This window comes from Doryrhamphus excisus, chromosome 15, assembly GCF_030265055.1.
Source record: "Doryrhamphus excisus isolate RoL2022-K1 chromosome 15, RoL_Dexc_1.0, whole genome shotgun sequence".
NCBI lineage: Eukaryota > Metazoa > Chordata > Actinopteri > Syngnathiformes > Syngnathidae > Doryrhamphus > Doryrhamphus excisus.
In genome coordinates this window covers 1211777-1222086 of record NC_080480.1, presented here as the reverse complement: position 1 = coordinate 1222086, position 10310 = coordinate 1211777, and the positions used below count along the sequence as shown (strand labels likewise).

Here is a 10310-nt window from a genome sequence, read left to right as displayed (position 1 = left end):
TTTTTACATATTTATATCACTATGCGTTACTCATGTTTTTCGTCAAGCGTTATGAGATTTGTCCAGCAGCCCTTGAACGCACCACACGTGCTAGTTAGTCTAATAGTATGCAAATATACATAGTATTATGCAGGTGATATGAATTGTCACTAGGCGGCGTGATAACACAAAACATTGGGACTATATTACATTACACGCATGAAGTCTGCCACGGGATGTCGGACATGATAGTGTGGAGAAAAAAAGTTAGAAGTGGTGAGTTTTTAGCTTCCTAAGTTCGGAAGAATCTAACTGTTCGCTCGCTAGCTTGTTAGCTCTCCAGCATGCTAGCTTGCGGATGTGTCAAGTCCCTGTGTTATAATGTGGCGTAAACAATTCATGTTAGGAGTATAAATGTGACTTTAGAAGTGTTATTTTATGTGTACAAGGGTCTAACAATATTAAAAATTGTGTTTCGAAAATCCTAAACAGGTTATTAACAAGGGGACGTCGTGAAGAGCAGAAAATTTGATTTAGCTAACTCTGTTATTATGAGCAATGACGGGGTGCATTCAAGAGACATACAGAGCATACTTAAAAGCAGCAAATTGTATTTGCACATTAAGAGCTACATTATGAGTGACAAGAATATCCACTTATTGTTTTTCTTTGTATTCCCGTTTATTTAGACCAAACATACATGAAGCTGTTGTGATGACAAAGGAACCAGAGACGTGTTTGTGAGTTGGAGATGCATGTCCGGTGTTGGAATCGCACTGCTGTTGTGTTCAGGTAAGATTAAAGTTACAAAAGAGCATCAGATTGTGTTGGGACGTTACACTGTGGCTCAGTCTGCACTGTTCAAGTATGATGCTGCAATGCAATGGCAGGCAATAGGCAACAGAGTCATAGAAAAGCACTACAATATTCAATGAAAAATCATACAAAAAAAGACAGCTGTATGTGATTTTAATTCATATGAAAAATACAAAGAAATATTCATTTTTTACAAAGACTAACAAAAATACAGTCCCTTCCGTTCTCTCACCATCCGAAACGAGCCACCAGCTTGCTCTGATCCTCCAGGTCTTTCTGAACCTTCTTCCTCATGTAGAAGATGGGGCAGTCCCGGCTGAGAGGACAACAGTGCAGGAGGACATAAGTGGACTTTGTGAAGGTTTTCCCGCTTGTAGATTGACGTACCTGGTGCAGAGCACGTCCTCGTGGAGGGAGCCTTGACAGCGCTGACATTGAGTCCACAGGCGAGAGAAACGCTCCTCCAGAGTGTTTAGATGGAAAATCTACACATTTGGATTCAAACATCGGTAAACTCCACGCTGTGATGTAAATCATTCATACCCTAGCAACATTCAGGGTTAAAATTAAGTTGTACTTGTTAAATTGGCATCTTTTAAGATATTTAGTAAAGTCTGGTTAAATGCTTGAAATTGAATAATATAAATTGGAAAAGACAAAAAAGCGACAAATCCAATCTGTTTTGTTTTGGACATAAAAAAAAAAAGTTCATTTGTATTTTCATTTGGCTCCCCCTCCAGCCACAAATAGATAGCAGTCCTGTGGGAAATACTGATGTGTTTAACCAATATCCCGATATAACACATCTTACAGGTTTGTCCTCTTTCTTGTGTCACTTCCAGCCATTCAACACATAAAAGCTAGCCATGCTATGAATCAGTTTAAGATGCCCACCTCTTTTTGGTACAGTTCCGACTCCTTCTTCTTACAGAAATCGCACACAGCAGCTGAAACGAGACGACACGCGTGTTAAAGCAACGATGCTGCCACATACAACCTATTCACACGAATGTGAAAAAAAAAAGAATGGCATATTTCCAACTGAGCTTTTCTTCCCGTCACACACGCACCGTCTGTCTTGAGCACAGCTTTGCAGCCAATGCAGGTGCTCCTCTTCTGAGCAAACGCCATGAGACCTCCCACCTTGGACGTCAACACCGTCTTGCAGCGCGTGTGGTCGCCCTCTGAAAGCGACGTCGGTGGCGATGAGTTTTATTCCAGGAAAGTAACCACGTGTGTCATGGGGGGGGAAGAAGACTGAAGTGGAACTCACTGAGGAGGATGCTCTCTGCCTTGCTCTCGCCAAGAATTGGCTCAAATATTCTCAGCAGGGGCTTGGCTAGCTGCTGGTCCAGGTAGTACTGCGTGTCGATGGGGATGTTGTTTTCCAGCACGTAGATGGGGTCCTGCAGTGTCGCATGTCGTAAAAACAAAGTCGTTTCAGTTGATATTGCGCTCGTAGACGGAAAGTGGGGCACGGACAGGAAGTGACGCGGGGGGTCCAGGGTTGAGTTTTAGCTCGGCTTGGGATACGGCCACAAGGATATATATATATATATATATATATATATATATAGTTATAAGGATTAATTTGCCTGTGTGGGACCATTCAAACTAATATAAGCCTGTGTGTCTCAATAAAATGCTCAATTTACGCCAAAAATATGTAACATTTTCTTAAATATGAATATTTTTAGACTAATAATAGGTCGTATTAATGATTATACTTTTGAAAAAAACATGGTGGCAAAGGATTACTGCATTTTGTGCCAGCAACTCATACAGTGGTTTGTACGAATAGATACATATTATTTAGTTTGGGGAAGGAAACCATCAGTAGAGACACGCACCTCTGACTTCATGTACGCCGCCGCTCCTTTGGCGGCCTTCACGATGACGTACGGAACTCTGTCTCCGAGGTTGGGGGCGCTGCCAGCGTCTCTCTTCTTCATCCTGTTAAAGCCACATCAAATAAATGATTGACATGTAGGGATAATTTGCAATGAAAGGTGTTCTTCACGCACCTCTCGGCCAGCTCCACGTGCGCCTGTTTGCCGGCGTACTCCTGGGCGGTGCGAGTCAGCTCCTTGGTGATGACCAGCTGGCTGATGTCGATGCGGTTGCACAGCAGGTCAGAGATGACCTCTTTGGCGTGAGCGACGGCACCCTGGGGATCCCTAAGGAGACACACGACGGCACTGTTAACCACTTCCTGTTTTTGTCTTTCCTCGCTGCCGCATGCGCTCATTTCGCTCAAAGCTTGATATGAGAACACGAGGGAGCGCCACCTGTCAATGAGGATTTTCTGGAGGCAGGTGTTTATCAGGTTAGCCACCAGGGGGCAGTTGTCTCTGCGGACCGTTTCAATGCCTTTACAGTCCATCTTGTCATGCACATCTGCACTGGAGGAGAAGTAGAGGCCGGCGTAGCGCTTCTTGTTGATCAGCAGGTACGGGTAGTACACCTATAAAGGTTAACAATCACAAGACTATCTTAAACATCACTGCAAATCAAGCCAACGCCTGATACAAATTAAAAAAATTAAAGCACCAAACAATTTGTCCAACAACTAAACATTTAATGCTTTAACTAGATGATGCATAGTTATGCAAATTGATGTATTTTATACCTATATTAAGCATAAAAATGGCTAAACAAATATAATATGGTCAAAAGGTGTCAGCAATGTTGTTGTAATGTTCGTTGAGACACACAAGCACCAGATATTATTGCAGGTTTGTATGATCTCACAACAGGCACCACAATAATCCCTAAAAAAGGGGCTACTGTTGCGGCTGTAGCTGACGCCAAGCTGAAACTCAACTCTGAACCCTTCACGTCGCTTCCTGTCCGCCACCCAACTCAGCTCCTCTATCAACAAAACAGTTACGGCAACACACAAGAGCACCAGTCTTGTGTTTGAAATATTTTCTCGGATTATATCTGCTATCTTGGGTAATATTATAAAGTAAAGGTGACTATAGGGGTGTTATTTCATATCTAGAGGGCTCCAATGACGTTAACAACCGTATTTAGAAGGTTGTAAACAGGTTTTCTATACTCAAATATTCAATTATAAATAAGGAATACTACCTCGTGGAAATGAGGTTACTGTAACCGTATTGGTGTGGTAATGGTCCTAATTAGCAACGATGTATTTCAATGTAAACGATCAATGAAGTGACTGTTGACCCCCCCCCCCCATGGTCTCAATGTGGAGATCTCAGCTTTAAAAGAATGACGAAACCGCGTGACGCCGTACCTTCTCAAACTCCAGTTTGATGGGCGCTATGAAATGGGACGACACCCACTCCGCCGCCTCTTTTCCCACGTTCATGGCCTCTTGCACCGTGGCCACGCCCAGCTTTACCATGACGGAATCCGTGTCTCCGTAGATCACCTTCAAAATCGCACAAATCAGCCTTCAAATCAGCATCATGAGAGTCTTGAGCGTGTAAAAGGGAAAACAGGACGTGGGCCATACCTTGGCGTCGCCTTGGTAACCGTTGGAGATGGTGTACTTGGATTCCACACACTTTTTGGTTTCCTCTATCATCTGTCTTCCAAAACCAGTCACACTCTGGATGATGAAGAAAAAAAAAAAAAACCACGTGAGATGCGACAATTCAGTTGAGATCAACACTTCCTTAGACCCGCCTTTCATTTCCTCTTTGGAAGCAGACATTTAGTCAGGATTTCTATCCCAACAGGATATTACTTTACTTTAGGACATCTGTTTATTTGAAGTCCCCAATTCCTTACGGTCACGTTTTTCCAAGACAACATTTTCATGAAATAGTTGGCACGCGTTTGTCATCAGGTCTCAGCGTTATGCTGGAATAGTCGCAACGAGGTGGCCACAAGTCTTGGCGCTCCATTTGTCAACTTCCTCCCGGACATCACTGCTGTGTGATTTACCTGAGAGATCTCCAGGCACGGCAGCTTGCCCACCTGAGCCCCCGTGAAGCCGTAGACGGAGTTGGCGCTGATCTTCAGGGCCAGCTGTCGGCCATCCAACACCTGCTTCTTAAAAGGGTCCGTTTCCTTCTTCAACTCAGACTTCGCCCTGCGGACGGACGGGACCCCCGTGACTCTCCATGACGCGCTTTTGTTGTTTTTGTCGTAATTATTATTCAAACCTCTTCCTGGCTGATAGAAGGTTCTCCAGGATCTCAGGGAGGAGGCCTTTTCTCACGGAGCTCTTCACAAACTGGTCACCAGTGGGGGTCTTGATGAAGTCCTCCGGTGACAACCTGAACATACAAATCTAGCAGTTAGCTACGCTAAGCTAAGCTAGTTAGCTGAAAGTACATTCAAGAACCTCACCCCAGTTTTTCCGCCGCCCCTTTCTGCAGCAAGGTGGTGTAGCACAGATTGTGAGCCATCATGATGGACGGATACAGGGACGAAAAATCCAAGGTGGCAATGGGAACGCTGTAATAGCTGATACAGGGAGGGGGGGGGGGGGGCGGGGGTGTATAAATGCCTTGTTTATATGGTTCTTAACATTGTTAGAATTGGATTCCATTCAGTTTTTAGCTCGCTTGTCCTCATTGGGGTCACAGGTAAGCTGGAGCCTATCCCAGCACACATTAGGCGAGAGGCGGGGTACACCCTGGGGGTCGCCACCCAATCACAGGACACTTAACGAGTCACATTCAAATTCAACTATGGACAATTTAATGTTGGCGTTTGTGGATGGTGATGTGCTAACCGTAGCCCGCCATAATCCAGATGATGTAACCTTCACACGCTTACCCTTTCTCCGGCTCAATGACAGTAGCTCCAGTGTAATCTTCTCCTCCCTGCGACTTCACAACAGGCATCACCAGGTCCTGCTTGGCGGCCTGCAAGTTCACCCACACCGCTTCATCCGTCAGCCTGCACGGTGGCGATGCATCCAGCAAGACAGGAAAGAGTCCGTGCGCCCGTTACCTGTCTCAGCAGCTGTGATACGACCTTGATCTGCTGACCTCTGGACAGCAGGTAGGTGAGGGGCACGCCCGTCACTCTGGCCATCTCCATGTAGTTGATGACGCACATCAGCTTCTGAAGCAGCCGCAGCGGCAGATACGCGTCTTTCAGGCAGTACACGGCCAAGCGGCGCCGCGTCTGTTCGTTGCCGTTCTGTGTGACGGGCGGGAATGCTTGTGAATTTGAGTAGTCGGAGGTCATCATCACCTGTCGTCATCTCGAGGTGTCACCTGCAGGTCAGTGATAATGGAGTGCTGCACGTCCTCTTTCTGTTCTTGCAGGAAGTGGAAACTCACGGCGTTCAGCGTGTATGAGCGCAGTTTGTAGTCCCTCAGGAGAACCTGACAGGGAGACGGACATGTCCGAGGTTTAGAACACGCCCGGTCAAAGTGTGAGGACAAAATGTAGCCGACCTGCAGCAGATCAAACTGAACGCGGCCCTCCATGTTGATGACCTTGTTCTCTCTGCGGCCCATCTGCTTGCTCTGGAAGTTGAGGTCTCGCAACACCGACTTGATCCCTCTCACTCGGCCCAAATATGGAAACAGATTAACCTGCATGGAAACAAAACGGGAATATCGGCACAACGCGGGGCGGACAGGCAGCGTGCAGCCAAAGCGGGCGTCCAACCTTCAAAGCAGCCGCCCTGTTGAGCAAGTAGGGGAAGTCAAAGTTTTGGATGTTGTATCCGGTGATGATGTCGGCGTCCACCGTCCTCAAGAACTCAGCCCAGCTCTGCTCGGAAATACACACAATTATAAAAAATATAGTAATAAACGCATAGCAGTACATCAGCGTTCTTACCTGCAGTAGCTGCTTTTCCTGAGTGAAGCACAAAATCTGCGAGCCCACAATACTGGCACAGGACTGGAGCGTGAACACTGTGCGGATGAAGGGCTCCGTCTCACCCTGGCGCTGCACCATCGACGCTATCTGGATCACTGGATCCTTGTCTGCTTCTGGAAAGATCCCTAGGAAGAAAGAAAAAAAAAAGGAAAAATTAACTCACGAGTTAACAGTTTTTCTCCGCAAAACAATTCAAGGCACCTTTTCTTCCTGCACATTCAATGTCAAAGCTGAGGACTCGCAGAGGAGCGATCTTCTGCCAGTCTCCTTCTGCAGGATGACTGATCAAGTTGGTCCATGCCACATCCACCTCGTACTGGCACAGGGACACCTGAAAGGACGGAGGAAGGAAGTCGACGTGAGGCAAACGGGAAGAAGAAATAAATCCCATAGAGAACACTGAAGGCCTAACCTTGCCCGGATGATTAGCATCCATCTCTCCGGGACTCCTCTCCTCACGGACTCTGTACTTTCCTTTAGGTAGCTCAATCCAGCAGCATCCGACCACGTCACAGTCCACCATGAATCTGAAAAATACACGCAATCCCGTAGAACCCGCTTATCTCCAAGCACTTCGGACTGGCTGACAAAAGCAGTTGTTGACATCGCCTTATTCAGACTCAACAATAACAATAACGTAGCGTCCCGGGAGTTTGGTGCAACGTTAAAAGTTATGTGTTGATATTTTTTTGGCATGGTTGCATATTACAGCAGCCTTACAATATCTCAACGTTAAAAGTAATTATTGGAAAATTAGGTTTGGTTAAAAAAAATTGGAGTATTATGGGAATAAAGTCATAATATTATTAGAACAAAATATATGATTTTTTTATGAAGGTTGAAATATTTGTAAAATTACAAAATAAAAAAGGTAATATATATATATATATATATATATATTACCATTTTTGTTTTTTATTTTGTAATTTTACAAATATTTTTTTATGAAGGTTGAAATATTTGTAAAATTACAAAATAAAAAACAAAAATGGTAATATATATATATATTATATATATAATTTTACAAATATAAAAAATCATATATTTTGTTCTAATAATATTATGACTTTATTCCCATAATACTCCAATTTTTTTTAACCAAACCTAATTTTCCAATAATTTTGGAAATATATATATATATATATATATATATATATATATATATATACACATACATACATACATATACATATACATATACATACATATATATATGCACATCCTTTCATTTATCAGTTTGTAGCCCTCAGTGAAAAAATCTGGACAAAATCTCACCTGATTTCAAAATCAATGTTGGCCTCGTACGATTGGTAAAAATTGACGGGAAAAGACCCGAACTTCAAGCCTTGCTCCAGCAGTCGCTTTGCGGGGGCGATGAGTCGAGGCATCGCCATGGTGATCCGTAAGAAATCCGAACTCTTTTGCCCGTGGTAACCGTACATACCTGGGGAACGTTGGATCACGTCGTTAGCATTATCATGCTGACGAGAATCAGTCCAGTGGTCACGTGCACTCACTCTCTTTGCACGTGATGTCCACAGCCAGCACGGTGACGGAGATGTTGTCTTTGTTGGAGCGCATGTCCTTCAACACCGCAGAGTTCAGCTCTCTTTTGAAGTCACTCAAGTGATGCGGTGTGAACCCTTTTCACCGGAAACAAAAAAGAAAGAAAATGGATGTTTTGAGGGTTAATCGACTAATTTGCCTGGGTGGCCATGGAGGAAGGAATAACATTGTGTGTTGTGTATATTCACATTTAACAAATTTAAAGACCGTACTCACAGTTTGGGGCCGGGACGTAGAAGTAAGGCGCAAAACCGTGAATGTGACAACACACGCTGTTTCCACTGTCCGTCACCCCAAACATTCGAATGATGGGGACTTTTCCATGTCGCTGGCCAGGCATGCCGGCCACCGCCGCTCCTGAACACAACAGCAGAGAAATTGAATGAAAGTTTCGTCACAGTATGGAAAACACTTATGTATGGAATAATATCAACACTGTTAGAATTACCTAAATAATAGTCCAGATCTATTTGTTGAAACACTAAAGAATCAGAGGATGGTTCCAGTGGGGGCGCATTCGGCCTCCGCCAGCGAGGGTTAAGATCTGCTGAAAAGAGTTCACCTGGCGAAAGACATTTTACGAAACGGCTTATTTTCATGTACACTCCTTATCGTCATCAAATTCTCACTTGGTAAAAGAAAACAGACAATAGATAACACTGTATGTTCATGATTGCTCCAGAAACACCTCACAAATATTGATTGATCAGCGGTCAACATTTCTGACATACCAACAGGGATGACATCATGTCCGGCCTGCCCCTCCATCTCCTCTAAATCCATCTCTGCTTCATCAAACATGGACAGTTCCTCCTCAAAGTGTGAGGGACTGTCCTCCCATTCACCAGCCGTCTTGCTGCGTTTCACTTGGGTCCCACCGCTCGGAAAGGGGCCGCCATTGCGCCTTTTGTTATAATCCATGACTAGAACTAGAAAAAGTATACATGCTTATTAGAACATGGGGTAGGTCAATGGCATAAAGAGATACGGTACAAACAGAAACGACTAAACTATTTTAAAAAATGCAGTCATGCATTCTACTGTAAGTGTCTGATTTCAAGGCATGTTGTGTAAAAAGGAATGCAAAACAAACAATAACGACACTTTGATAGTTTCGCTTGTGAGATCACAGTACAAACTGTAAAACGAAACGAACGGAAAACAGGAAAAACGTGCTGTTAACTTCTTCTGCGGTTAGCATGACAGCTGCTAGGTTAGCTATGTTGTGCTACATCAGCACTGCTGCACCTGGATCACTTCACTGCATTCTCATATAAGGTTTCACTGTACGTGAGCATGCAGCTTACATATTACAGTATTACACCAAACAAACGTCAAACCAGCATGCTACGGGCTACAAGCTAGCATCAACAACAACAACAGTCTCGCCGATCTTACCAAAGTGTAACAGATCGCTCCGTGCAAATTCCACCTGCGTTTTTGACAGGTTTTCCGATTTTAGTGAAAGTAAACTTACTTTTTTTACAACAGTACCGAGTCTACAACAACTCCCGCCACTCTTTAATTCCGCGCTGAGAGCGCGGAAACTGGCTTCCGGTTGCTAGCTCCGCCCATTCCGTGAGGAACTGCACGTGACGTCACTGACAAGGGGAATCTAGCCTAAAACCCGGAAATGTGTTACTTGAATAACCGGCCATTTCAAAATGATTGCGTTTAACATTTGACAGTACCCTCGATGTGTTTATAAATATGTGACAATGTATATTTGAGGAAAAAAATATCTAACAAAGAGCGCTTGAGAGTAAGTGTCCACCAGGGGTCATGGTTTTCCCGTTTTAACAGTTGTATTTATGCAGTAAAAACACTGGTGAGTTAGCCGATGCTAGTGAACTGTATTTATTGTGAACTAATCCATCATTCTTATCCTTAAGTACATAAATAACTTAATTGATTTGGATTTATTTATTTAAAGGTTATTTAAGCACAAACTAGATTTAAAAGTACAAGTATAGATGAGTATACAATTATAAGAAAATACAAAATAAAGAAACCAAAACCAGTGACACAAGTAGTAGTAGTTGCATTTACTAGAGTTCACCTACAGTACATTATAATTATTGTTGGACTTTTCTGTGGCAGTTGCCAGTGCTTTCCATCATCTATTGCTT

At 43.8% G+C, this 10310-nt stretch overlaps 1 protein-coding gene and 1 long non-coding RNA gene across 3 annotated transcripts; one reads left to right on the top strand and one right to left on the bottom strand.

Annotated features, from left to right (window-relative positions):
• Positions 1 to 74: 74 nt before the first annotated feature.
• On the top strand, positions 75 to 2166 carry LOC131103713 (uncharacterized). Its single transcript, XR_009119651.1, has 3 exons — positions 75 to 255; positions 669 to 771; positions 1066 to 2166. It is a non-coding gene; the product is annotated as an uncharacterized LOC131103713 (long non-coding RNA).
• Positions 674 to 9753, bottom strand: pold1 (polymerase (DNA directed), delta 1, catalytic subunit). 2 transcript variants are annotated; one of them, XM_058050197.1, is made up of 27 exons: positions 9659 to 9753; positions 8913 to 9110; positions 8630 to 8743; positions 8398 to 8538; positions 8133 to 8258; positions 7891 to 8059; positions 7028 to 7142; positions 6817 to 6946; positions 6574 to 6740; positions 6400 to 6504; positions 6183 to 6323; positions 6000 to 6110; positions 5731 to 5922; positions 5554 to 5642; positions 5122 to 5238; positions 4935 to 5048; positions 4714 to 4861; positions 4280 to 4375; positions 4058 to 4195; positions 3084 to 3259; positions 2820 to 2972; positions 2646 to 2748; positions 2069 to 2201; positions 1866 to 1979; positions 1690 to 1742; positions 1183 to 1280; positions 674 to 1111 (listed from the first exon to the last, which is right to left on the bottom strand). In XM_058050197.1, exons 2-27 carry the CDS (start codon positions 9100 to 9102, stop codon positions 1024 to 1026), a joined length of 3321 nt encoding a protein of 1106 aa, XP_057906180.1. In that variant the 5' UTR covers positions 9103 to 9110; positions 9659 to 9753; the 3' UTR covers positions 674 to 1023. The 2 variants fall into 2 exon arrangements, with proteins under 2 accessions (XP_057906180.1, XP_057906179.1); XM_058050196.1 differs by having other exon boundaries at positions 9580 to 9749.
• Positions 9754 to 10310: the final 557 nt, after the last annotated feature.

Excerpts from the sequence above, each read along its gene's own strand:
- pold1 (XM_058050197.1), bottom strand. The coding sequence starts at position 9,102 with ATGGATTATAACAAAAGGCGCAATGGCGGCCCCTTTCCGAGCGGTGGG. Across the intron at positions 8,539-8,629 it reads AGATCTGGACTATTATTTAG|GAGCGGCGGTGGCCGGCATG; the intron begins GTAATTCTAACA and ends TGTTGTGTTCAG. Across the intron at positions 2,749-2,819 it reads CACGTGGAGCTGGCCGAGAG|GATGAAGAAGAGAGACGCTG; the intron begins GTGCGTGAAGAA and ends TGGCTTTAACAG.